Source organism: Lynx rufus, unplaced genomic scaffold (assembly GCF_022079265.1).
Source record: "Lynx rufus isolate CCGP_SWC_20201006 ecotype Redwood Valley unplaced genomic scaffold, mLynRuf1.p SCAF_17, whole genome shotgun sequence".
NCBI classification, from domain to species: Eukaryota; Metazoa; Chordata; class Mammalia; order Carnivora; family Felidae; genus Lynx; species Lynx rufus.
Window position 1 is genome coordinate 6,448,378 of NW_025814831.1, and position 27,477 is coordinate 6,475,854.

At 59.6% G+C, this 27,477-nt stretch overlaps 1 protein-coding gene across 1 annotated transcript; it reads right to left on the minus strand.

The window, feature by feature from the left end:
• Positions 1 to 27,477, minus strand: HHIPL1 (HHIP like 1). The gene is given in 10 exon segments (XM_047080122.1): positions 1 to 1,359; positions 1,361 to 1,521; positions 3,778 to 3,860; positions 7,096 to 7,177; positions 10,204 to 10,349; positions 13,486 to 13,612; positions 14,112 to 14,440; positions 16,256 to 16,399; positions 18,970 to 19,616; positions 27,208 to 27,477. Coding segments are annotated over 10 exon segments (2,364 nt in total). The 3' UTR covers positions 1 to 984.

Consider the following 27,477-nt stretch of genomic DNA (forward strand, 5'->3'; position numbering starts at 1 on the left):
GGGGGTTGTAAACAGTGACGTTGTTGGCACAGCTTCGGGTGACAGAGCATCAGTAGTCTTTCTGGACTCCTGGGGGGAACCGCTGGAGGAATCGGGGGTCCCTGGGATTTCACTGAGCCGTGTGGGGATGGAGATGACCGAAGTGGCTCCAGCGCCCCCGATACGGCCTTTAAAGTCGAGAATCCTGATGCCTCACTCACTCGCTGGGGGCCGTGGTGCTTGGAGTGGCCAGATGGGTGGCTTCTGTCCCAGTGAGCACTGGAGAGTCAGGTCTCAGGGCCAGGGGACCCAGCACTGTCCCCAGAGCACCCACATAGACCCAGCATGACAATGAGGCCCAAGATGACCAGAAGGCTTCTCCCAGAGGTCATCCAGTACCCCCTCCCCAGGCGCTCACCTCCCCCTAGGCAGCCTGACCCTCACTCAGATGCCGTGGCCCACGGGTCAGCCCAGACCCATCGGTCTAATACCTTCCCTTGGCCCCACTGCCTTCCTGTTCTCTTCGGCACCTCTGACTGCTGGGCCACGGGTTCTCAGGCCACGCTCCAGATGGTCGAGGGCCTTCCACTCCAGCCCTGGGCAGGACAGGCCTGGTCCCCTCCCTCGGTCTGCCAGCTGTGCCTCTGTTAACTCGGCCAAGGGCCATGTCTGCTCTTGAAGAGTAGTAGCCCTCAGTGCTCAGGGTCCAGGGCCCGACTGTGTTCCTGCACACGCCTGAGATGTCTGGGAGTAAGGAAAGAACACCTGGGGCCCATGAGCACACAGACCCGACATGCTGTGGCTTCTGGTCTGCAGAAGACACACGGGCAGGGACACAGAGTGCACACGAGCCCCGCACACACCTCACACGGGGCCGCAGGACGGCGTTACAGGTGGGCCCCCTCCGCCTCCAGACTCGGGCGCGCACCCGGCGCGCTCAGGGCGGAGGAGCCCTGCCGGGCCCCGGCGGGAAGGAGGTGGCCTGGCCGGCCGGCAGGTGCTCGCCTACAGGTCAGGGTCCTCGTGGCTGCACACGACGCCCGCGTCCTCCTGGTGCCCGCAGTTGTGCGTGCCCACGGCGGCGTGCGTGCACTCCAGCAGGTTGCGCTCGCCGCCCGCGCAGCGCACGTCGTCCAGGAGGATGGGCAGCCCGTGGCCCTCGCCGAACTCCGCGCGCTTGGTGGCCCGCACGGCGTGCGCGAAGCCCAGCTGGCGGCACACGACAGCGGCGGCCTTGGTGTCCCAGGCGTCGTCGCACACGGTGCCCCAGCGGCCACCCGCGAACACCTCCACACGCCCGCGGCCGGGACTCAGGCCCGCGGGCCGCACCAGGCGCACGGCGCCGTTCGAGGGCGCGGGGTCAGCCGTGCCCGGTCGCCCCCCGCCGCCGCCCGCCGCCCCTCCGGCCCCCCGGCCGCCGGGTGGGCCGGGCGGGCCGCGGGGTGGGCGCGGGCCGAGCGGCCGTGGGGCGGCTGCGGCGGGGCGCCTTGGTGGGTGCACGCGCTGTGGGCCGTGGGGTGCTCTCCTCCCTCCGGATGAACTCTGCGCAGAGGAAGAGCGTGCGGTCAGAGGGACTCCGGACGCCCACACCTCCCCCGCTCTCCACCCAGGAATGCAGACCGCCCCCCTCCACCCCTCACAAGGGGAAAATGTTCTCATTCTGCCCTCGGCTCTGACCCTGAGGATGGGGTACCTCTTGGAGGCGCCAGCCTGGAGCTGGGTGTGAGGTGCTTCTTCATTCTGTGCACACTAGCTGGCAGCTGGCTTACGCCGGTCTGCTACTGGGGTCTCCCCGCCTTGCCCTAGTCTTGGCCTTCTGGGAGTCTCTAGTCTGGGAGCAGGGACGCGGGACAGACCCTCACGCTGTTAACTCGTGAGCCCCGTGGAGGGGAAGGAGTGTCTGGGAGGGCTTCTCGGGCAAGTGACCCTTTCTGGTTCCAATCTCCTGCGTAGGGGTGAGGACGCTGATGCCCACCGATGAGAAGAAAGTGAGGATCTATCTCATCTAAGGCAGACGGGCAGGACGGGAACTGGAGGGCGCAGGGCCTCCAACGTGAAGTTCTCTCCTCCAGGCTGCTGGCTGGGGGCTGGGGCCCATAATGACCAGAGCTGGGGTCGGGGGCAGGGTACCCTGGCCGTCTACCCCAACACGGGGCCTGGATACAGTAGGCGTGGGGAGCTGAGGCGGGCGACTCCCTGCGTCCCTGCAGCACGTGGCCCTCACACTTGGCCCTGGTCAGCCACAGAGATAAACCTCACCCTCCATGAGACGCTGCCAGGAGAGACGGCACTCCCAGTCTACGCCATTACTACGGGGAGGGATCCCAGGGCCACCAGTCCAAACCCTAAACCTCCCCACCTCAGCTGAGATGAAGGCTGAGAAAGGGTCTTAATTCGAGGCCACGTGCAGGTCAGGGCCAGGAGCCCAGCGACATGGGCCAGACGCTCCCCTCCCTGCACACTGGCCCCCAGGCCACCCACAGGGAAGGACTTCCTGCCCCTAGGCTGCCTCGCTTCTGCTTTGGCTCTTGCCGGTCCCCGCTGCCTAGACTGCGCCCCCACCCCACCTCCAGAGGACCTTCCTCTTCATTCCAGGCCCCAACCCTCAGCCTCCAGGAACCCCCCACCCCCACCCCAGTCTTGCACTGCTCTGGGTCCCCATGGCAGCTGGCACACACTTCTGTAAAGGCCCTGGGGCCATAAGTGACTTCTCTGTCGGTCTCAGCCAGGACAGGGCCCGGTCTGCCTTCTCCTGTGGCCCCAGCATCCAGCACCGAATGGGTAACTATTGAAAGTGCCAGAAACTGCTGAATGAATGGAAAACCCGCCAAGGCCTGGAACCAGCTGCCGCTAAAATGAACGTCCCAAAACACTGAGCTCATTCCTTCCCCCAACTTTCCTCTCCTGGGGGCACCGCCTCCTCAGGGCTGGCCACCCCCAACTGCCAGGTGTCGAGCACGCCCCCTCTTCCTGCCCCCCTATCCCTCAGCCCACCCACTGGTGATCTATCTGTTGGGCACACTTGGCCCACTGAAGTATTTCCTTTGGCCTGCAGGGCGATTTTTTAAATTTCGAACCAGAGTTGCTCGAATTTGCAAATGGGGAGATCGTTTATAACCACCCGAGCAGGCAGGGACCGTGTCTGTCTTGCTCAGCGGTATGTCCCCAGCATGAAGCACGTGTATGTGGTAAGCAAATGGATGGATGGATGGAGGGAGGGAGGGAGGGATGGATGGGTGCATTTTTCCTGCTTCTCTTAAGAATGGATGGTCTGGCAGCACTGGTCTGTGTTCTCACCTAGCTGGGGCCCCGGGGATAAGACCCCTCTTCAGGCATACCCTTTCAGTTGGCCCCAGACGCCAGGGACCATCATCCGTGGCCTTGGCTGGCCCTCAGGTCATGGGTTTGCACCCACCTCCCTCTCCACCGAGCTGGTCACAACGGAACCATCCTATGGCGGCCCCAGGCAAATGCCCCCTCTCCTGGGGCTCTTGCACCTGAAATGACTCATTCCAGTCTTGCTCCCCTGCAGATCGACCCACTGTCTCTGCCCCCAAGAGCTCTGAGGGCACCTGGCCTGGCGCCCGCCGTCTCTCCCTGTTCCTTGCCCCCTTGAGGCCACTTACCCATGACCTGGGTTTAAAGAGCTCCACCAACTTTAACTGAGTGTCTGATGTGCGCCACTCCCAGTGCTAGGCACAGGGGCCCAGGAAGGGCATCCGGGGCCAGCTGGAAGGACCCTCCACCCAGCCGCTACGGGCTACAGGAGCTTCCCTCCCTCGCCGTGTGGGCACTTACTTTCTTTGGGCACGAAACGGATGAGGCGGCTCCTCACCTTCACCCGGGAAGGCTGGATCTGGCACGTGCCGGGTGGTGCCCGTCTGCCGACACACAGGAGGTCATGAGCGCCCCCCGCCCAGGGGAGCCCGCCCCGAGCATGTCCCTCTGCCACCCGCTCTCCCCCTGCAGCCAGGCAGGTTGTGCAGCCAGGCCCAGGCAGGTGTGGACAGTATCAGTGGGGGCCATCTGTGGAGGCACCTGCGGTGTGGCCCGTGGCGGCCTGCGTGCCCCAGGCTCTAGGAGCCCAACCCCAGGACAGAGATCCTGCCAAGGGCCCGCTCGGCCTCTGCTCCGAGAGCACGGGGGCGGGCGGCTCAGGCTTTCCTGGGCCACTTGGGATTCAGAGCATGAACTGTCCTTGGGAATGTGATCAGCCCACTTCTGTAACCACGGCTGCAGCCCGATTCCTGAGCCCCACCGGAGCCCCCACGCCGCACAGCCTTTGAGGAGGGTCTCTCTCTGCCCCTCTGGCTCCTGGATTTTGGTGATGCGGCATGTGAGGGCAAGGTAAGGTCGGTCTAGAGATAAAGGGCCAGGGAGAGCCTCAGGGCTGGCACCAGAGGCTGAGGGATCCGGGGCCCTGGAGGGTGGGGTTTGAGAGGACTGGGAGAAAAAAAAGAGTCTGAGAAGGGTTGCCAGGGCTATGAATTGGGCCTCCTTTGACATCCCCGAGGGGCACAAGGAAGGAATGGGATTCCATTTTAATTAGCTTTTGGCTGTCGATCTGTGAGTCTCTGAATGGGACCGGCCCTATTCTGGGACTGGCCCACGTGAGCCCAGACTTCAATAGGGTCCCGGCAGCACAAGGGGAAAGCCCGAGGGGTGAATGGCCATGTGACGCGAGGTGACTTCCAGACCGGCTTGGCCAAAGAGGGAAACTGAGGAGGGATATGGGCCTTCCCGCACCCGGAGACCGAAGACGCACGGCCAGGCACACTCGCTTCTCAAAGCTGCGGACCGGGTGGGTTTCCTGTTGCCCTGAACCCCAGGTAGTACCCACACACTTCAGACAGGCCCAGCACGGTTTTGTTCCTTAAGGAAATCACGTAAAAACAAAAACGAAAACAAAAACTCTGTTCTGCTAAAGGTGGGAGATACCCCCCCCCTGCCCCCGCCAATGCCGCAGTCGTTGTGTCGGGGCAGTGCTGGTTGCCCCCGCCCCACTCGCCCACTCCTGATTTCTTCATTCCCCGTGTTCTGCAAGGGAGCCTCTAGGCAGTACGTTGTGGGTGCAGAGAAAGACATGCATTCCAGCAGAGACACACAAAAGGGACGAGGGAGAGGGCGGGAAGGGAAGGAGTCTAGCCCGTTTCTGGCTCCCCACTCCAGGAGATCCAGAACAAGAGACCTCCCTAAGCCTCGGGTTCCCTCCGTCACCAGGAAAGGGCGCTGCGTGGCGAAAGGAGATGACGGGTCTGAGGCAGCCTCTGGTATGAATTACATGCTCCATATATGTGATATTTCCTTAGAGAAGCACTCTTTAAAAAAAGGGGGGGGGGGAATAACCTAAATGGCCAAGGAATGGGTAAGATAATTATGGCGCAGTGACTCAACAGCAAATTACACAGCCATTAAAAACGATCCTTTGGAGAGTGCTGTTACACGGTGGAGATGTGTATACAAAGCGGGGAAAACGAACAAAGAAAAATGCAAAGTTTGCGTGTGCTCCTTTGCGTTGACATGAGTCCTGGAACTAGCAGATAAAGCCCGAGGAGACCTGGGGCAAATGGAAAGGAGAGAAGAAAGGGGGGAGTATTTCTGTGTTTCCTAATAACGATATCAAGAACGAATAGATTTGTGTTAAAAAAAAAAAAAAGTGTGGTCAACAAGGAATGTCTGGGAGGCTGTCACAGGCCAGAGGAAGCTAAGGAGACAGGATGGCTGAGCGTAAAATGGCATTCTGGACAGGATCCTGGAGCGGAAAAAGGACAGCAGGGGAAATCCAGAGAAACCCTTTAATTAATAGCAATGTGCCGATATCGGTTCATGCACTGCGACCCTGATGATGCAAGATGTTTACGACAGAGGACATCAGGCGAGGGGTGTGTGGGAAATTCTGAACTATCTTTGCAATTTGTCTGCAAATCTAAGCCTACTCTAATTTTTTTTTAAATTATTTTTTTTAAAGTGCAATGATGTTCTTCAGGATTTTTCCAAAACCAGCGTGTTTCAAAGGTCAGGGTGACTGTCTGTGCCGGGGTCTGCCACACGTGACCGGATGCTTCGAGAGCACCTGAGGCTGTGTGCTGGGGGGTGAGCACCGGCCGGGCACACGGCGGGGGCAGCTGGCCCAGGGGCAGAATGGAGGCCGACTGAGAAGCAAAACTCTAAGGGCGGAGAAGGGGCTGAAGAAAGATCACCGTCATTCATCAGGCGTGCCTGAGTCTCCGCTCTATGCTGCAGGCCAGGCCCAAGGCCAGCGCCGACTTTGAAACAGTGAAGAGGACAGGCTTAGCCCTGGAGACTCCAGGGCCAGGGAGAGAGTACAGATTAGGGGTCTGAGTGGCGAGAGCCTAGGGGAGCCCCGGACCAAGCCTGGAGGGAAAGGATCCTTGGAGGCAGTGAGGCCTGAGGCGAAGGGTGGGGCTGTGCGGCGGTGGAGGGGTCAGGGCAGGGTTCCAGAGCCAGCTGCCTCGTCCCAACCCCAGCTCCGGCTCTGGCTGGACCCGGGGCACTCGACTTTACGTGATTTCTATCCCTGCAAACTAAGCAGCTGAGAAGTCAGTGAGCTTCACGGGGAAGGAGTCAGAACACTGCCCGGCACCAAATCAGTGGCTTTCCGTGCAGAAGCAAAACAGAGACGGGCAGGGGGAGGGTCAGGGAGGTGTTCTGAAAGCTCCAGCAGGTTCCACACAGTAGCCGGTGGCTTGGTTTCCCCAAGGGACGGTGGGAGGCAGCCTTGCGGTGGGGACAGGCGGGCATCAGGGTATCTCAGAGGGAAGTCAGGGGCTGGGGGCCTGTCGGGTGGCGCGGGGGTGGGCTGGCCGAGGAGTGAGGGGCATGTCAGAGAGGAGAAAGTGCAGGGTTGGGGCATGAGCAGAGCTGGATTCGAGGTGGCATATCCAGTTTTGAGTCCTGGGTCTGCCCCTCACCAGCACTGTGGGCTTGGCCAGTCACTTCCCTTCTCTGGGTCTCAGTGTTCCCTTCTGAAAAATGGGGCTATGAGTGATACCCATCGCCCCCCCCCAGGGGGTGGCAGAGAGGAAAAGAAGGCAGTGGAGGCGAGGACCCCTGGCAGACAGCAGGAGCCCAGGCAGTGCCGTGGGCGGGGCTCACCTGGAAGGGTCGATCACTTTGTAGACAACCCCACGGGCCGCTGCGGCGCTCGGCACGCCCGTTGACATGAAGTACAGCTCCCCTTGGGCGAGAAACCAGGCAAGGAGTGAGAACACGGCCTGGGATACGGTCCCGACTGGCCCCACCCCCGCCCCCCGGCTCCTCCCAGGCTCTGACACGGACCCCAACCCCAGAGAGCCGTGCCAGGGGCCTTCCAGGTCTGCAGGAACCAGAGGCTGGGAAAGAGAGCAGTCTACAGCAGTCTCCGGGGCTGCGGGCGGCTCTGCCGGGACCGACCCACCGTCTTGCCTCCTCCCTGGGGACCCAGCCCCACCCTGGTCCCCGCCTGGCTTCATGCACAGCGCCACACACCTCTGGGCACAAGGGAGGGGCCACAGCCCAGCTCCCCAGCCAACTGCTTACTGCTTACTGTTGGCGCATGTGGCCCTTTGAGCCCCGGCTTCCTTATCCCCAACATGGGACATAGGGGATCCTAGGGCTATAATAAGGATTCGAAGAGCACCGACTAAATGCTCAATCGATATTAGCTATTGTCACTGTTGCTATTATTGTCATCCTCAGGATCCGGGTCCTGCCAAGTCCTGGAGACTAGAGTCTCTCTCCACTGACCAGCAGGCATCTCCCAGGCAGGTGGCAGGGCCAGAAGAGTCCACGCTTGAAGTGGGGGGCAGGGCTCCTGCGCTGAGCCCCACGTGCGCGCCTATAGCTCAGGGACAGCCCCACTTGGAGCCTCAGTTTCCTCGACCTCTCGGGGCCCCTGAGAGTTATGAGCACCTGGATACCCTGAGCAAATGTGAGTTCTTTCTCTCCTCGCCCTCATCCCGCCCCCTGGTTCTTGCTGCCAGAGGCACCAATGCCCAGGAAATAGGCTTCATCGTTCCCACCTTACAGATGAGAAAACGAGAGGCTCAGAGAGGTTAAGCGACTTGTCCAAAGTCACACAGCTGGTGAGTGGTTAAGCCAGGCCTGGAACTCAGGAATGTCTGCTGCCCCCAAGTCCTCCTTCATCACTGTAGGACACATGGGGGCTGGGAGGCCCAGACACAGCCCACGTTGTGATTCAGTGTGACAGTTCGGCCATGCTAATACTTCTGTCATTGGAAGAGTACAGTGAAGAGTTCTCCCAAGGATGGGGGTGATCCCCAAGGAACCACTAAGTTGGACAGAGAGGTGAGAACTCAGAGGAAGGCATATTTGTGGGGACAGATGCAGTCAAGGAGGGCTGCATGGGGGTGGGGTCTGAGAATCAAGGCCCAAGAAACCCAGGGAATTCCACAAAGGGGAAGACGCTTGCAGTGGGGGGGGGGGGGGGGGCAACTTGTGTAACTGGGGTAGACCCAGCTGTGGTGGGGAGCCTGGGGCTGGGGAGGGCAGGATGCTGAGTGCTCAATGACCTCTGACACCCTGCCCCCAGGAGCACCAGCCCTGCTTTGGTGGGGTTGGGGTGGTAAATAGGTCCCCAAGGTGATGATGCAACCGTACCCCAGGAGGACAGCCCCTGCTGGAGAGAACCCATGTCATAGGCATGGATTTGCTGTGCAGCCTTGGGCTGTGACTTCCCTCTCCGGGCCTCTTTCTGAAGAGTGGCCCCTGGGAGCCCCTGTCTCCTCCCTGGCCGTGCAGCCCTCACACCTACACTCCAGGCCCTGGGAGTGACTCGGGTCTCCCTGCACATGCCGCTGCCTCCTTCTGGAATGCTCTTTTCCAAGGTCAGTCTTCCTTTGGCTGACCAAGCTCGAGCTCAAGGCCCTAGGAGGCCTCTGGGGGCCAGGCTGGGTACAGTCCCCCCACCCCCACCTCTGTGAGGTGATGGGCTCGGACCAGGCGCACTCCTTGGCCTGTCAGCCTGGTCTGCTGGGAGCCACAGCCCCCACCGGCGCCCTACCCAGGGCCACACTGCCCTCTTCTCTCTGCTGTGTGGACTGTCCCGGAGAACCCCAGGCCCGCAGAGGTCCTTGTGGCCAATTTGCAAATGTCAGGAGAACAACTGGAGAGGTAGGAGCCTGAGCCCGGGGCTGGGGGGGGACTGTCTGTGTTGGACCCCAGGGCTCTGTGCCTTCCAGGGGTCGCCCTCCTGAGCTCACCAGTGTGCTCCCCCCGGGCCGTGTGGTTTAGAGGAGCCTCCTCCTGGCTCTCCATTACTTGGTGTCACTCAGAGGGCTGAACAAGGGCCCCTTGGGAACTGCACCTTCCAAGTCCTGCTCCCGGTGGGGGGGGGGGGGGAGGGCGCCCCTCCTTCCAAAACACATTAACCCCCTACTGGCCGAAAGAAAAGGCTTTCAAGGTCCAGTGGGTTTGGGAGGGCGGTGGGGGGCTGGGGCTGCCCTTTTGAAAATTTAGACTGTGACGGGTGTCATCCAACAAAGGTTTCCCAGACTTAGGCCTGGGGGCTCTGGGCCCTGGGCCCTGCAGGGGATACCCCTCCAAAGGTCCCTGGGTGGGCGTTGCCTAGCAACCCTGCCAAGCATCCCCCAGGCCCCACTGGGGGCCCCTCGGCTTTTGTCCAGGGACAGTCGGGGCCAAGGACAAAGGCAGGAGGCTGGAGCAGGGTCCAGCCTCCATGGCCCCTCATCCTCTCCCCTCCCTCCCTGTTCCTTGCATTGAAAATGCAAGAGCCTGAATGGGAACCCGCTAACAAGAGTGTCCACAAAGGGTGTTCAAGAGGGCGGTGTCCACCCACCTTCTGAAGACCGTGTGGCTTAATTTTACAGTCCAGATTTCTTGGGTCTTCACGAACCCAGGGTGGTAGAGGTCTGGAACACAGTCCCCCCCTCCCCCCCCGCCTCCCGCCAGCCTGCATTTCCACCATCATAAACCCTTTCCCGGTCTGCTCGCTCCACATCATTATTTGCAGCCTAGAGGCGGCCTTGCAGGGAGAAGCAGGGTCAGGGACACTGTTCCCATCTTCCGGATGCGGCAAGGTCTCAGGCCACTGCACACTCGCTCCCCAGCCTGAAGGGGATTTCAGGCCCGAGACCCCGTCCCTGGAATCCCAGGCCCAGAGGACCCACGGGGTGGGGGTGCGGGGGGATCAGTCCGGGGCCTGTGGCCTGGACAGAGAGGCCTCAGGGCCTCGGGAGCGCTCACCAGCTTCGTCCTCTGCAAAGGAGATGATATGAGGGTGGTAGTTGTTAATGAGGCCTGGGAACGCACAGGTCTGGCCTCGACCCATGCAGATCTCGCTGTAGCGCCACTGGCCCGTCTCCAGGTTCTCTCGGAGGGACATCAGACGCCTGCAAAGAAGGATGAGCTGTGGGGTCCTGGCTGGCGTGCTGCCCCGGGGGAACCCAACCCGCAATCCCTCCAGCCACTCGTACTATTCACGCAACAGGGACCATACGTCGTTTGCGGGATCCGGTGTAAAATCAGCATACAGGACCCCTTGTTCAAAAACCACCAAGTATCTCAATACAGTGAGAGCAGAACTTGACCACTGTGCGGTCAAGTGTGGGCCCTTCCGAGCGTGAGGTCTGTGCATCCGCACAGGCTGCACACCCATAAGGCTGGCCCTCCATGCTCCCTGGTGGTCTAGCAGTTAGGATCTCATAAAGCGGGCCCCGCCGCATTCTTCACTGGGCACGTACTATGCACCAGGGGACAAACCTGTCCCCTGCCCCCCCTCAGCTTAGCCCCACCCACTGACCTGCGGTCAAGAGCCTCGGAATCCTCCGTGCCTGGTGGCCGGAAGTTTGTACATACTCTGGAGCCGCCTCCACTTTGGAGATGCTTGGGCATCTTCAGAATATGCTGATCTTGCCCCTTACTCCCTTCTCCCCCCCGTCCATCACCAGGCCCTGCTTGGACATGCCCTCCTCCGGGAAGCCCTCCTGACTGCCCCTGCGCCGGGCTCCCCCAGCACTGCACGCAGGCTGTCTGAGGCTGCACTCGAGTGGACCCGGCGTGGGCCTGTCTCCCTGACTGGGGCGCAAGGGAATTTCAGCTCTGTTGCCCTCCCCCTGATTCAGCAGAAGGGCTTGGGAAAGGCTGGCAAAATTAGTGGAATGTGTGTGGTCACACACACATTCGAAGAGACTTGGACACTCTTGGGGGACGGCAGACGGGAGAAAGGAGACTCAGACAGAGAAACAGAGGCTTCATGGGAAAGCTGAGTGGCAGAGGCGGATCCTAAGGAAGGGGCGGAGCTTGGAGAGGATCCAGCACCCAGAGGCCCAGGTCAGGGTCGGTGCGGGGGCTGACACAAACCAACCTCGGGTCAGCAGCCTGCAAGAGGTGACAATTCTCTGGCCAGCCTCAGGCTTCCTTAGTTCTTTGTTTCTACTCCTGGGGAACCCTGTTTAGCTGCCCTCAGGTGGAGAGGCCAGGGTGGGAAGAAGTAAGAGCCACCAAATAGTGAGCGGATACTAGATTCTAAGTGCTGCGTGCCTATTAACTGATTCGGTCCCCAAACCCTAGGAAGCAACTACTATGCTCATCTCCATTTTACAGATGAGGAAACTGAAGCACAGAGAGGTGAAGTCACTGGCTTAAGGTCACACAGCTAACAGGCAGGCGGGCCAGGATCAGACCCAAGCCACCTCAGCTACACTTTTTTTTTTTTTAAGATTTTATTCTTGGGGTGCCTGGGTGGCTCAGTCAATACAGTGTCCAACTCTTGATTTTGGCTCAGGTCAGTCACGATCCCAGGGTTGTGGGATCGAGCCCTGTGTCAGGCTCGGCACTGAGCGTGGAGCCTGCCCAGGATTCTCCCTCTCCCTCTGTCTCTCCCTCTGCCCCACCCCAACTCGTGCATGCACGCACTCTCCCTCTCTCTGTCTGAAAAATAAATAAGGGGCTCCTGGGTGGCTCAGTCGGTTAAGTGTCCGACTTCGGCTCAGGTCATGATCTGGCCATTGGTGAGTTCAAGGCCATGTCGGGCTCTGTGCTGACAGCTCGGAGCCTGGAGCCTGCTTTGGATTCTGTGTGTGTGTGTGTGTCTCTCTCTCTCTCTACCACTCCCCTGCTCACGCTCTGTCTCTCTCTCTCTCAAATAAATGAACATTTAAAAAAATTAAAATAAATAAATTTTCATTGAAAAAAAGATGTTATTCTTAAGTAATCTCTAAAAAAAAGCTTTGCTTGGGGTGGCGCCCGGCTCGCTCAGTCTGTAGATATGCCACTCTTGATCTTGGGGTCGTGAGTTTGAGCCCCACGTTGGGGGTAGAGATTACTTAAAAATAAGATAAAATTAAAGGAACGAATTATTTAAAAAAATTTTTTTACTTATTTAGTTAAATGTTTAAGGTTATTTATTTTGAGAGAGGGAGAGTGCATGCATGAGTTGGGGAGGGGCAGAGAGAGAGAGAGAGAGAGAGAGAATCCCAAGCAGGCTCTGCACTGTCAGCGTGGAGCCCGACTTGGGGCTCAAACTCACGACCTGAGTCGAAACCAAGAGTTGAACACTTAACCGACTGAGCCACCCGGGCGCCCCCGTTTATTTTTGAAAGCAACCTCTACACCCGATGTGGGGCTCAAACTCACGCCCCCAAGATCAAGAGCTTCCTGTCCCTCCAACTGAGCCAGGCATCCCCCTCCCCAGCAGCACTTTTAAGCTTTGTGCCGGGTGTATGTCTTGCTTGAGGCCCTGTGGTCCTCAGTTTCCTCCTCTGGACAATGGGAGGATGAGGCGGTCATGGGCTCTCCTTGGGAAAGAGTCTGACCCACAGCAGGTTTAGGAGGTATGCTCACTTTTCTCGCTCCAAAATCTGATATATCCCAACCCTCACCCCATGCTCACACACACACACACACACACACACACACACACGCACCCTTTAGGGTCTTAGTGAGTGAGATGCCACTGGCATAGAGCATGAGCCCCGTCCTCCCCATTCAGGCAGAATGACCTCTCTGGCCTCTTCTGGGCCAATGCCCCCTGGAGCCCCGGTCAGTTAGTGCAGCGACGGGTCCTGGTTTCCTCAGAAGCCAGGTGGCCCAGAGTGTGTGCGGAAGTTGTTCACCCTTCCACCTCTGCCCCTCAGGACTGCTGTCAGGCCTGGAGCCCGGGAATCTCAAGTGGGAGGGGAAGACTGATGGGTCTGCACTAAACAGGCATCCCGTCTTTAGTGGCGAGCTGTGCCCTCACGGTGGTGCCTGAGGCAGCCAGCAAAGCTCAGGAAGAAACCAGGAGAAAAGGGGGCGGGTTAGGGTGTCTCCTGAGCTGTAACTCCAGACTTCCTCCCAGAGGAAGAGACCTGCTTGCCTGGCCCTTGAAGGTCCCCGTCAGACAGCAGCTGTAGGGAGCACGCACCTGCACGTACTCACATGCCCCTGCCACTGTACCCTCGGCTTTTTACACAAACGCGGGGGCAGCGGCCGGAGACACTCAGGGCAGTGGGGCTGCTCGGGCACAGGAGCCCATGGGCCACTTACCCACTCATAAAATCGCCGAAAATGTAGAGGCCGTTCAGGTTGGGGTACTCACAGCCCCGGTACACGTAGCCTCCGGTGACCGATTTGCCCAGTTTGTGCGGGTAGGCGAATATCGGCAGGACATCATCTGCAGGGGGGCGGAAGCTGGGGGTGAGCATGTGGGTTCACTGGAGGCCAGTCCCTCCCCCACAATGAAGTTTGGTAGGTGGGCTGAGTCTGGAGGGGCAAGGGGATGGGAGGTCACCAGGAGGGCCAGAGTTGGGGCCCCTTACAGATCCGGGAAAGCAGGGAGTCGAGCATGGGTGTGCGGGAAGGGGACAGGGCGGGAGAGCTAGAAACAGCCCAGGAGCGCTGGCAAGGGAGAAGAAGGGGAGATCCGGGATGGGGAGGAGGAGGGCGCGGCCAGGCAGGGAGAGCGCACTAGCTCACACCCCCTGGGGTGGGGGACGGATCCAGGGCCAGTGTCCCCGGGGGCGCGCGGGGCGGTGTCCACGCGACACGGGGTGGGGGCGGGAGGGGCACAAGAGAGGCGGCGGGCACGACCATGGCGGGGGCTGGGGGTGCAGATCCGGGGAGATGGGCCCCGGGGGAGGGGGGGCGCGGAGAGGGTCCGGGACGGCGGTCACCGAGGGAGGCGTTGGCGCACAGCTTGCGGTCGTAGCACTCGTAACCTTCGCGGGCGCGCCAGCCGTAGTTGCGGCCGCGCTCCACCAGGTCCACCTCCTCGAACTTGTTCTGGCCCACGTCTCCGCAGAAGAGGCGCCCGCGGCCCGCGCCGGTGGCCGGGTCGCCGCGGTCGAACGAGCAGCGCCACATGTTGCGCACGCCCAGCGCGTAGACCTCGGGCCGCGCGGCGGGGTCGTCCACGAACGGGTTGTCGCGCGGGATGCGGTAGAGCGGGCCGCGCTCGTTGCGGTCCACGTCGATGCGCAGCACCTTGCCCAGCAGCGCCGACCTGCGGGCCGGGCGGGAGGAGGCGCGGCTCGGGGTCGCCCGGCGCCGGGGCTCTCGGGCGCCCCCGGCGGCGGGTGCTGGGGCCAGGTCAAGGCCAGCCCGGAACGTGGCGGGGGGACGGGGGGGGGGGGGGGGGGGGGCGGGGGAGGGCCAGGGCCCTGGTTCAAGCCCTCCTTAGCTGCTTACCAGCTGGGTAACCTCGCTCACTCCTCCAGCATTTATTTATCTGGCACCTTCTCACGGGCCAGGCTGCGTGGGAAGCGTCGCATATACATACATACCCTCTAACGCCTCAGCTCAAGGAGAGCAGTGCCTTGATGCCCTTTTACAGACGCGGCAGCTGAGCTCAGAAAGGCCACAGAACGTGCCCATTTGCCACACCGCTAGTAAAGGGAGAGCTGGGATCCAGCCCAGGCAGCGCGGGAGCACAGAAGCCCAAGCTCTTTGCCACCACGCGCTTTCCAACTTTCCCACGCCCGTCTCCTCACTGTAAGGTTAGCGCGCTCCCTCTTTCCTGCCTCCCTACATGGCTCTGGGGGTGGGGGGGGGGCGTGAAAATACTCCTAAAAAGGACTCGTATTTACAGTTTTCTTTCAACACCCAGCAATCAAAGTCAGGAGCATCACACAAGAGAACAGGTCAGGGCTCAGGGAAGGGGAGAGAAACCTCAGCAGATCTCAGCAGGAAATAGGAGGCTGGTGCTCTTTCTTTCTCTGTCCCACACACTGGCCATCACGGGCCTGTTCAGTTCACCCCCCCCCCACTCCACACCCACCACCCCTACCTCAAAGATGAGGTCTTCTTCAGCCCCACCCAAAGATGCCCCACCCTTAATCCCCGATTGTGGTCTTCTAGGTTTTGCCCCAAGGAGTCCCCCCTCCACACACTCCAGCCTGCTCAGCAGCAAGCCACAGATCACACTCCTGAGCCCACACACCGTGCAGCCGGCTTCACTACAGAAGGGGGCCCAACTCATCGCTGCAAAATAATGTTTTAAGTTCTGTCCAATTATCCACAAATCCTTAATTTCTATTTTCCCGACTACATCTCTAAACACATCCCAAACATGAGAAAGCTTCAGTGATTCCTACACTGTCACGTATGAGAGCGCAAGTGACAAATCATGAACGTTTAATTACTGTAATCAACATCACCCTCGCTATTTTTACTTTCTGGGCTAAAGAAGATTTTGTCAGTTTAGCTAAGAGAATGGAGGAGGCTGCCCTAGATATCCTCGTCTACACTGTGTGTGTGTGTGTGTGTGTGTGTGTGCGCGTGTGTGTGTGTGTGTGTGTGTGTGTAAGTGGAATAATGGCAGGCCATCCGCTCAACCCAAGAAGTAGATACCTGACAGCAAGACTATGCCTTGGTTTCCAGGCCATATGTGGGTGACCCGTGGGGCAGGGGCCCTCCTGCCCAGACAGTCCTGCTCCAGCCAGTTCACACTCCCCATTTGGTCCTGGAAGGACCTCTTTCCTTCCTCTAGTTCAAGCAGGGCTGGGCTGCCTTCCAATAAAAGCCCATCTTCCCAGAGGCTCTCTGATGTCACTTATCAGGCACCTGTGACAAGTGGGTTCTGTGCCTGGTCCTCAAGACACAGGATTGCCTTTACTCCTCATGCCAAGCCTCCCCTGGAGATTATTATTATCCCCTCTAACTGGGAAGTGGAAGCGACTTGACAGGAGTCCCCAGCTGCAGACTGAACTGGGGCCCAAAGCCCTTTCTACTGCCCTGCACTGTGTGGCCGAGGAAGTGACCCCCCTCCTCCAGGAGAGTATGTAAACCAACCCACCAGCCAGCCCAAAGCAGAACGTACTTGTTTTGGGCATTTCCAAATTTGCCAAAGGGGTCTCCGGCCATCCCGCCGTCACCAGTAAAGATGTACAGGTACCCGTCGTCCCCAAATAGCAGCTGGCCCCCGTTGTGGTTGGAGGCTGGCTCTTCGATCTCCAGGATTATCCTAAAAGGAGATAAGCCACCCCCGCCAAACACACATAAAAACAACCTCAGCAAAAACACAAAAGAAGATCACAGCAATAAAATCTCTTCTCTCTTCGATGCCGTTTCCCAGCTGAAAAGACTTTTCATACATTTTACAGCAGGTGACTTTCAGAAGGATCTATCTAGGAGTCTGGGCGAGGATGATTCACTCCATTGTGCTAGTGGGGACCTGGAGGCGCAGAGGGGTTAAGCAAGTGGCCCAAGGTCACACAGCCCATAGGGAGCCGAGCTGGGACTAGGACTCAGGCCTCCTCACCGCTCCCCACCGCTAGCCCCCCAGTTACGATTAGGCAACCCTGGCGACCCAGTCACCGGCACAACTGGTTTCTTCTACACGCCCCCTTCGTTTGCTCTGTTCCATAACTTCCAAGAGGTGGGTTGCTGATGTGAGCTGTGCTCAACTACAAACTCACCCCTCGGCACCTTCCTTTACTGCCGTGGCAGAAAACCCTCCACTACGTGGCCAGCCAGCTGGCTTCCGGTTGGGGTTTGCCAATGGAGAGTGGAAACCAAGAGGCAGGGGGAAGCCACGCTTCCCTGGCTGCTGGTGCTGCCTCCAGAAGTGGTAGGTGCAGGGATAGGAACAGTGGCTCGTGAGTGCGGACTCTTGGGCGTCCGCCCAGACATCTTGGTACCGGGCAGCAAACTTAGCAAAGCCAAGAACTTTTCCCCTCTGTTCCTCCGGCGTCTTGTAGCTACTAATCCTCACCCTTTTCCTCCTCCGGATCCTCCCTTGTAGCCAAGGCCCTGTTTGCTTAGGTTTTCCGGGACAGGTCACTGACTTCGTGACCCTTTATTAATACAGGTAAGAAAAACCAAGGCACAAGACGGTCAGGTAACTTGAATCCAGGGCTTCAGGCCTCCAGAACCAAGACCTTCCACTGAAACCAACACACGTGAGGCCAACACATGTGACCTGGTGAGCAAAACAGAGCCCCAACCTCCAAGTCCTTCCCGGAAAGGACAGCTCAGACCATCAGGCCTCCACCTCCCGCTGGGATCCCAGCCCTGGGAATGGAGACTGACAGCTGACTCAGGCAAGGACGACCACTCGGTCCTGGTCCCTCCCTGAGTCAAGTTCTAGGCTGGTACTTGATAGGTCCCCAGAGGACCCTCACTGAACACTCACTCCGAAGTATGTTCATCCGTGTTTTTTGTGTCCCACCTTCCGTTTTTATCAAGAGTCACTTTCTAAAAGTCACCAGTGAAGCACATCCATTCAGTCCCTCTGTCTCTCTGATCCGAGAGCCGTGTGATCAACCTGGTATCTCTTGGAGAACTGGTTGTACAGCCTCATGTAAGATAATGAGAATTACGTTTTCTCCTTTTGCTCCGGCTGCCAGGAGGCTCATAGTCAAAATAAACGCAGCCTGACAAGACCTACATTAGCCCTCACATGAGCCAGCATATTGGATTCATTCTCCTTTTTATACTTTCAATGTCAAGATTTTCCAGTTTTATTAAGTACATGATGTGCCATTATTTGCCTCAGATCAGTCCTGGTTCTGCCCCTACTTGTTCTCTGCTTCAGAGACTCCGACCCTGCAAACTACATTTCCCATGCTCCTTTGCTGGCTGGCCTCCAGCTAGGGTCAGCCAATGGAAGGCACTGGCAGGAGATTGGAGGGCGGGAGGAAGGGAGAAGCCGGGGTATTTCTCCCCACCTCTCTCTCTCTCTCTCTCTCTCTCTCTTCTCAGGCAATGTCTTGGCAGTAGCTGTACCTCCTCCCTGGCCGCAACTCCCCCTGCCCAGGCCCACTGTGGCTCCTCCTTCCACTGAGTGGCCCAACTCTCTCAGTTTGTCTTTGAAAGAGGTAGAGGCAGCCTCCTCCAGCTGGTAAACTCAGAGTTGCCTTGCTTCTCCCCTGGACTGCTCTTTCATTTTTATCGCCTCAGTAGCTAACTCCCAGCATCAAATCTTGCCTGCTGAATTAGCTGGTACCAGGTTTATTTTCGTGTTGGACCCAGACCGATGCATATGTCCTTCATGCCACGCCGGGTCAAGCGGTTTTGAACACGGGGTGGGGCACAGATAATACACAGAAAGGAGGCTCATGTTGAAAGGTGCAGAGAAACCTGCTGGGGGAGGCGGAGGGAGCAGAGGGTCCAGGGGAGGAGGAGTGGAAGGTGGGGCTCGGGAGACAGACACACGGGGATTCTAGGACAGCTGTGTGGCCTAGCAGGTCATTTTACCTGTCCAAGCCTCCCCTTCCTCACCTGCAGGATGGGGAGACTACTGGGACTCTCCCTGGGCTTTAGGAGAATCAGATGGAATGAACCACCCGCGGTGGCTGATCCAGGAGTCTGGACGTGATCCTGTGATGCTGTTCTGCGACTGTCCTTCCCCTGAGCCCAGGACATGGGGCTCGGCCCCCTCCCTGGCTGTGACAGAGGATTTAACAGCTAGGGCAGGTGCACACCGTGGATCGGTCCGGTGGCACCGTTGCCGACCTGCGGGGCCTGGCGGCCGGATTTCAGCCCCGCCCCCCCACCCCACCCCACCCCACCCGGGGCCCCCAGGGCAACCACCTCTCAGAGTTGTGGTCCACGGTGTTCATGTCGTCCGCGGAGACCCTGAACTCGCTGATGCGGATCCACTCGTCGAAGCCGACCCCCACTGAGTAGTAGACGTAGAGCTTGCCGTTGTGCCGGAAGCCGGGGTGCAAGGCGATGCCCAGAAAGCCCCGCTCGTCGCCCTCCCAGGGCGAGGTGAGCACCGCCCGGCTGACGTTCAGGAAGGGCTTCTCCAGCCGCGAGCGGTCGGGCAGGTAGGCCCACACCAGCCCCACCTGCTCGGCCACGAAGAAGCGGTGGCTGCCGTCCCGCGCGTGCACCATGGCCACGGGGTTGCGCAGCCCGTTAGCCACCTCCTCCAGGCACAGCTGCAGGCAGCCCTCGGCGTCGGCCACCACGCGGCCCAGGTTTGAGTTGAGGTTCTCGTTGACCAGCAGGCGCGGGAAGCAGTAGTCCGTGTCGTCCAGCGACAGGTAGCGGCAGAACTTGGCGCGGTTGCCCTCCAGGGCCCAGAGCTCCCGGTCGGGCGACAGGTGGCGGAAGAGGCCCCGGCACGTCTGCCACATGTCCAGACAGTAGTCCTCGCAGAGCCCCGGCACCGTGCGCAGCGGCGTGGACGGGTCCTCGGCGTCGTACAGGTGGGCGGCGTAGGGTGAGCATTCCTGCGGGGACAGGGGCGGCGAGGATGCGTGTGACCTCTCCCGCCTCCTAGGGCCTCAGGCCGCTGATCTGTAAAATGGGGCCCCCATCTGTCTAGCAACACGGCGATCTCAACTAGGTAGCAGCAACCCTTGGCCTCCTAGCTCCTCACCTCTTTCCCTTGCCTTAATGCTTCTGTTAGACCAAATGACCACAATATTACTACTACTAACAGCAGCCCTTGAGTACCTACTGTGTGCCAGAAAGGGTCTGGGGCACCCTTTTGTTCATGTATTTAAAAAACTTAAAAAAAAATTTTTTTAATGTTTATTTTGAGAGAGAGAGAGAGAGAGAGTGTGTGTATGTGTGTGTGCGCGCACACACAAGTGGGGGAGGGGCAGAGAGAGAGGGAGACACAGAATGGGAAGCAGGCTCCAGGCTCTGAGCTGTCAGCACAGAGCCTGACATGGGCTCTAACCCACAAACTGGGAGATCATGATCTGAGCCAAAGTCAGATGCTTAACCAACTGAGTCACCCAGGCGCCCCTGAGGCACTTTTCTATACTTCCTCTTTTCATATGAAATCTCCGCCCTGTGTCTGCTTGACTTACTCCTTCCTTTATTTAGATCCCCACTCAAGGGACACATCCTCAGAGAGATCTGCCCTGACCACACCCAGCCACCCCCACCCCCACCCCTCCCCACCCCTGCCCTCCACCTCCTGGCTTCTGACTCTGCTTGAAGCAAACACCAACCCCCCCAGGCGCCCCTGGGTGGCTTAGTCGGTTAACCTTCAGACTTCAGCTCAGGTCATGATCTCGCAGTTCCTGAGTTCCAGCCCTGTGTGGGGCTCTGCATTGACAGTGTGGAGCCTGTTTGGGATTCTCTCTCACTCCGTCTCCCCCTTTTCCTCCCCCACACAGGCTTTCTCTCTCTCAAAATAAATAAACTTAAAAAAAAAAAAAAAACTAAACTTAAAACACCCTAAATCACAAACCTTACCATCATCTGGTATCATGATAAAAATGAATGTGTTTGCATGCTTACTGTCTGTCTTCCTTGGAAGGTAAATTCTACAAGGAAAGGAATCTTTAATGTTTATTTTTGAGTGAGAGAAAGAGACAGAGTGTGAGCAGGGGAGGGGCAGAGAGAGAGGAAGACACAGAATCCGAAGCAGGCTCCAGGCTCCGGGCTGTCAGCACACAGCGCAATACGGGGCTCGAAGTCATGAACCGCGAGATCGTGACCTGAGCCGAAGCTGGGCGCTTAACGCACCGAGACACCCAGGCGTCCCTACAAGGACAGGAATTTTGACCGTCTTGCTCACTGTGTGTCCCGGAACCTAAGACAGTGCCTAGCACATAGTAAGCCCCGAGTGAATGCGTAGGGAATGTGCTGGAAGCTAACTCACCTGACCAGTACTTAACCGTGAATGGGTGCTCCTACCTCCATTACTGGCTTCATCTTCACAAGGGCCCACGAAGGGGAGAGTGTTACAGAGGGGGAGACCGAGGCACAGCCTCGGTGTCTTTCAGTATGATTCGGGCAGCATGGAGGGGTCTGGGTTTGGTCTCTGGCCGACCCCACTCTCCCCAGCACTGTGGAGGCTGGCACATGTACAGATTGGCAACACCCATGCCCACGCATCCCCCTGGCCCCGGACCCCTCTCCCTCCACTGCTCGGGCACCTTGGGCAGGGTCCTGGACGGTCCTCTGCCACCGGGCAGCCAGTGTAGTGTTCCTCTGGGGACAGATGGATAGGCCGCCCTTGGATTCCCTGGCCTCCTGCCGAGGGCTCCCCCGCTGAGGAGACACCGGGGACCCCATTCAGGGCCCGCATGGGCACGATCTGGAATGCAGGGTAGTCAGGCCCTCCTGGGGCAGGACTGTGAGCCCTGGGGACGGGAGGCAGATGGGTGAAGTGTTCTGCCCTCCTCCTCGCCCGGCAGACAGTCCCAATTCGCAGTTTGGATGGCTTCTCGGAACCAGTTCAGGCATCGCGCGGCAACCCTCGGCTCAGCCCTCCCTCTGCCCCCAACACTCGTGCTTCCGGGTCCTCTCACCCCAAGAAGGAAATAACCCGCAAGCTTTGCCCCAGGCTCTGCCTTTCGGGAACCCAGGCAGAGGTGACAAACCCCAGCAGACCCCTCCCCAGCTTCAGGCCTCCAGCACCCACCCCCTGAGAGCTGAGAGGATCCCTCCCTTCACACCCCGACCCCAGCCTGAGAGCCAACGCAGAGGTACCAGCACTCGGGATCCAGCTCTGCCCACAGCTCTGCCATCAGCTCCCGCCTCCTGCCCCCCCCCTTCAGTTTCCTGACACTCTCTGCCATTTTCACCTCTGAGCCTCAGCGCACACGGTTCCCTTTGCAGGCATGCCCTTCCCTCGAAAGCACCAATCGATTCATCCTTAAATAACAGCCGCGGCCGTTGGAGAAATAGCGTGAACAACAACAACAGCTCTGGGCATTTGGGCAGACTGTGGGCCAGGGCCATCACTCAACGCAACTGACTGTGCCAGGAGTATGTTCTTGGTCCCATTGTACGGATGGGAAAGAGGAGGCTGAGAAGGAAGCCCCTAACCAAGGTCACAGGCTGGATTCGACCTAGAAGCCGGGGCATTTCCGGGCTCACTGGCGGGCGCCTAACTCCCAGCCCCCAAAGCCCAGTTAAGTGTACCCCGCCCCCACCCAGAGCAGAGGCCTCAGCTCCACAGGCTGTATGAAAAGCTCCCTTGAGGGACGCCTGGGGGGCTCAATTAAGCGACTCAGTTTTGTTTTTTTTTTAATGTTTATTTATTTGGGGTGGGAGGGAGAGGAGGGACAGAGAGAGAGGGAGACAGAGGATCTGAAGCGGGCTCTGGGCTGACAGCAGAGACCCCAATGCGGGGCTTGAACTCGTGAACCGTGGGATCATGACCTGAGCTGAAGTTGGATGCTTAACTGACTGAGCCACCCAGGTGCCCATGCAACTCTTGATCTTGGCTCAGGTCGTGATCTCTCGGTCTGTGGGTTCGAGCCCCACATCGGGCTCTGTGCTGACAGTGTGGAGTCTGCTTGGGATTCTCTCTCTCTCTCTCTCTCTCTCTCTCTCTCTCTCTCAAAATAAATAAATAAACTCGAAAGAAAAGAAAAAGAACCTCCTTCAGTCAGAGCCCCTGACCTGAGCAGAGGTAATTATTTATGTCTGTGCCTGGCACCCTCTGCCCCCGGTCCCACCATGGGCTCAGCGGGCCAAGGTCTGGACCGACTCGGCTCTGGGTCCCTAGAGGCCTTGGGGGGTGCTCCTCCCGGGGCCGGACGCTCCCCTCCTCACCGGCAGGGCCAGGCGGGGCTCCGACAGGTGGCAAGCCGCCCTCATGGATGTGTGTTCAGGCTCTGGGCCAGGGGCTCCTCCCTCCCTTGGAACCATCATGGTCACACCACGGCCTTGTCCTCCCGGCACCTCTACTGCTACTGTGAGGCTAAGGGCCACTTGGCCACGTATGCTTGGAAGTCTCTGGTCGGTCGCTGTCCCAGGCCTCACAGGGTTTTCCCACGTCCCACTCAGCCGGCGAGTGGGCGAGACAGCCAGGCCCAGGCCTCCATGCGTCATCGTCTCTCACACGGTTGCCCTGGAGCCTCCTATGACTCCAGCGGGCAGCTGTGGGTGGGCCAGGGAGGGTCTGTCCGCCCACACGCCTCATTTAATTTTTGCGAGGTAGGGTCACTGTGACTTCTAGCTTGTAGGTGACGAACTGAGGCTCAAAGAAGGCTACGTGCCAAGAAGTGGTCACGCCATGGCTCAGACCCAGCCCTCCTGATGCCCACAGCGGGGCTCTTTCCGGATTAGTCAGCACTGTTTCATTCAGCAAGCGTTTACGGGACGCTGACTGCGTGCCAGGCACCGTCCTCAGCTCTAGGGACACAATGAGGAGCGGAACGGACTTCTGGAAGCCGATCTGGGTGCCCTCTGCTCACCAAAGCCCAGCCCAGAGCTAGAGAGGGAGCACTGGGGGGGCCTCCGGGGAGCCAGGCTGGAACTTCAGCGTCCATGCATGGACACGGGGCCTGGCCAGCCCTTCCTCGTGGCCTACATACTCTTACAGAGCAAACCTGGTGCTCAGACCTGAGAAATCCACAAGCAGGACGTGACAGGAGGGTGTAGTGGTTGCCGTCCACAGGGACAACCAGCAACTGGCCTCCCGGGGTCAGTGGAAGGGGCAGCAGAAAACCCAAGCAAAGCCCATCGGGCGTCACACCGTTCAGCTGCCTGCGCCATTCAGCCCAGGAGCAGACGGCCCGCCCACCTCACTGCCCCGAGGTCGCCCTGTGCGGCTGCTGAGGCTCGCGACTCACGGTCCTGAGTCCCAAGGGTTCCTTATGTCCGCCACCTACTGCTTAGGAAGGCCGGGTCTGTGTACGCAGTGCTCTCTAGGGAGGGTATTCCTTCCTTTCCCATTTCCTCATCTGGCAAACTCGTCTTCGTGACTCCAGACCCGACTGAAAAGTCTTCTCTGGCTCCTCCGTCCTCCCAGGGCCCTGACTCCCCCACCCTGGCCCCCTGTGGACCCTCCCGCGGCCCTCCACACAGCATCGCCAAAATGTAACTTTGTAGCTTGTGGGCTGAGCTCTCCACGGGGGGTCATGCGTCACCTCCCGGTTGTCGGAGATGCCTCAGCTGGCCTGCCTGGCCGGGACTTTATGTTCTCTTTGTATGTCCACCTACCCCACAGGCTATGGGACCTTCCAGGGAAGGGGCCCGAGGGCCCAGCACACAGTGGGGCTTCAAGAAAACAGGCAGTATGACAAAGTCAGTAAGAGAAGGGCTTTGGAGCCAGAGCATACTAGAGACTGAATCTACCATTCCCTGTGTGACCTGGGGCAAGTTCCTTAGCCTCTCTGCGCCCGTGTCTTCATCTGTAAAAGGGGAAAGGAATTCCAGTCTCACAGTTGTCGGCGGGAATAAATGAGACATCATGCATGCATTGTTCAATAAACACATGCTCAAATGGTATGAACTATCAAGGTGCAATTCAATGTTTCCTCTTCCAGGAAGCCTTCCCTGACTTTTATAGGGAAAAGTGTGGACTTTCTCCCTATCCCCCATAGTGTCCAGTCACCCTGGAGAAGCCTTTTGTGCATTCTGGTAAGTATCCGTGTGTCTGTCTCCTGGTTTGAGCAAGGGGACTCGAGCCTGGGCCTATGACTTGCCAACTGCCTCTGGGCCCGGGCACCCAGACAGGGCCAGCCCCTAACAGGCTCTGGGGAAATATCTGTCCTGCACATGCACCTGCAGAGTGTGTCCCATGTAGATTTCCATCAGAAACCAGGCTTTGATGACTTCGGGTTACACAGAGAGGCAGTCTCAGTTACACAGAAGTTTGTCATGTGGACACGAGGAACCTGAAGATGTCACATGTCACAAGCTGTCATTTCTCCTCTTGATGACACAGGCGTCAGTTGGATGAGGGCAGAGTCCTAGGAAAGGGTCTTAAGGCCCAGAAGGGACGATCGCCCTCCAGCTAAGGAGCCATCCTGGGCACCTGCAGGGGCTGTGGGCACCAGATGGGGGCAGGTTCTGGCGGGGGCTGTGGGAGCGAGCATGCTTTCATGGCCTCTCTCCTGTCTGGAGTACGTCTCCCTAAGGCAGATGTGAATGTCTGAATGCTGTCATTGACTGAAACTTGTAAATAAGTCACCTTGGCCACCTCCCCAGGGTGGAAACGAGGGGGTGCCGGATCCAGACACGGCCTTGGCTCGCAGACAGCATGGTCCTCCATCCAGCACTCTCCTGCCCTCCCTTGAGGCCCCGCCAGAGAAACCGTGAGCCAACCTCCACTGCCCTCTCCAAGTTCACTCCAGACATGAGGTCACTCTCAGAGACGCCTGGGGTAAAGTGCTAGAGGCCGGTCTACCACTGGTCGCTCAAGGCCAAGCCATGCTGGGAAGATTCCCAGGGGAAGAGGGGAGCCTCTTGCCAGGGAGGGATAGCAGGGCTGACTGTTGTTCCCTTCCTCCTCCTAGGACCCGCCTACCTTACTTGTCCTGTTGAGCCTGGCACATAGTAGGTGCTCAATAAACAAATGTGGAGTGAATGCACGAGCCCAACTATGAGGGGAGGGGAGGGCCTGCTTCCAAAGAGCCCCCACGCTGGTGAGGGAGGCAGATGCTTGACCAGACCGTTCTGGCTCCCCTGAGAAGCACAGCACAGGGACTGAGCAGAGACCACCAACGGCGGGTGTCCCCCTCCTCCGCATTCTGGTGCTCCCCAGGGCCCCTTTCCTCATCCCCTCCCAGGCCCTCTCATTTCTGACCCAGATGGCCCACTCACACTGGCGCTGAGTGTGGTCCAAGTGCCCACCGTGGCCATAACTGAGCTGTGTGACCACTAGGCAAGTCTCTGCCTCTCTGGGCTTCCCCCGAGGGGGCCTCTGGGCCCCATTCCGTCCTTACCTAGAGCTGGGAAGCCAGTGGGGGCCAAAGAGGCGCTGGAGAAATCCAACCAGAATCCTCCACTGAGCCCTGAGCATGTGCCCTCCTGTCTGTGTGCCTACTCTGAGGGACGGCTACGATTGCCCCTATTTTAAAGGTGATGCAGTGAAAGTGCAGTGGTGACCTGTCCAGGGTCACGGAGCCAGGAGTGGCAGGGCCAGGATCAACCCAGTAAGTCTGATTCCAAGCCAGCCCTCCTGCCCCTCCCCTGGCTGTCTGAAGGGCGTCAGCTAGGCGGGCCTGCAGGACCCTTCCTCCCCCAGGCTTCTGGCTGCCTGGATGGTGGTTGGGGCCAGCCTCAGGGCTTCCTGGCCTTGACTGCATTTCCCCAGGGGTTCTGGTCAGCCTCTCGGGAATTAGACCCATGCAGGAGCAGCTAAGGCACAATCCTGTGCAATCCCGTGCCGGCAGAAGTAGGGGCTCTGCCCCCAGAGGGGAGATGAGGGCAGAGAGGTTACACGGAAGGGATGTCACTCAGGTGGTCTGAAAGGACGAGAGACCCTCTGCCACGTGGGGGCGCCCCCAGAGAGAGCGCACACCAGGAACCTAGGTGGGGGCCTGAAGTGCCACAAGCATCGCAGGCCGGCTCACCCCGGGGTCTGAGCACCGGGCACGTCTGGTCCAGGAAGGGGGCGGGGCTCTGAGACCGTGTCCTCAGGGCGGGGGAGGGGCTCTCACTGGGAGCGGTGGCCCCCAACCCCTTCGGCAAACCCAAGTCCCGCGCGTGGACCACGCTCCCTGCGGGTCCGGGCCGCGCCCACCTCCCCCGGGGCAGCGCGGGAAGCACTGGCGGGACAAAGGCTTCCCATCCCGGTGCCCCGACAAGGGCGGGGCTCCTCCACGCTGACTCCAGGGGGTCCCAGGGCCGAGGGGCCCGCAAACTCCCAAGGGAGTGATGACATCGCTCTGTCCGCCCGCCTTGCTTCACGAGGGGAAACGGAGGCCCAGGGAAGGTCCGAGTCACGAAGCTAATGAATGGCAAAGCCCGTCTCCCCGCGCCGAAGACTCCGCCGGGGGTGGGGGGGGGGGAGGTGCGGACTCGGGGTCCAACGCCCGCCGCCCACTCCCGATCGCCGCCCGGCGGGGCCGCCCCCGCCGCTCTCCCGCCCGGCCGCCGAGGCCCCGACGCGCGCCCGCTCACCTGGCACAGCAGGTCGAGCGCGTAGCCGGCGCACGCGGCCCACTCGGCGGCGTCCACGCGCGCCGCCAGGGCTCCGAAGCGGCGGGCCAGCGCCGCGTCCTGCTCGGGGGCGCAGCAGCCGAAGGCCGAGTACTGCGCGCAGAAGCGCAGCGGCTGCGGCGGCCGGAAGGGCGGCCTGAAGTCCAGGCACTGGGGGTGCGCCGCCGCCCCGAGCGCCCGCAGCGCCAGCAGCGCCAGCAGCGCCCCGGGCCCGGCCCGCCCGCCCGCCAT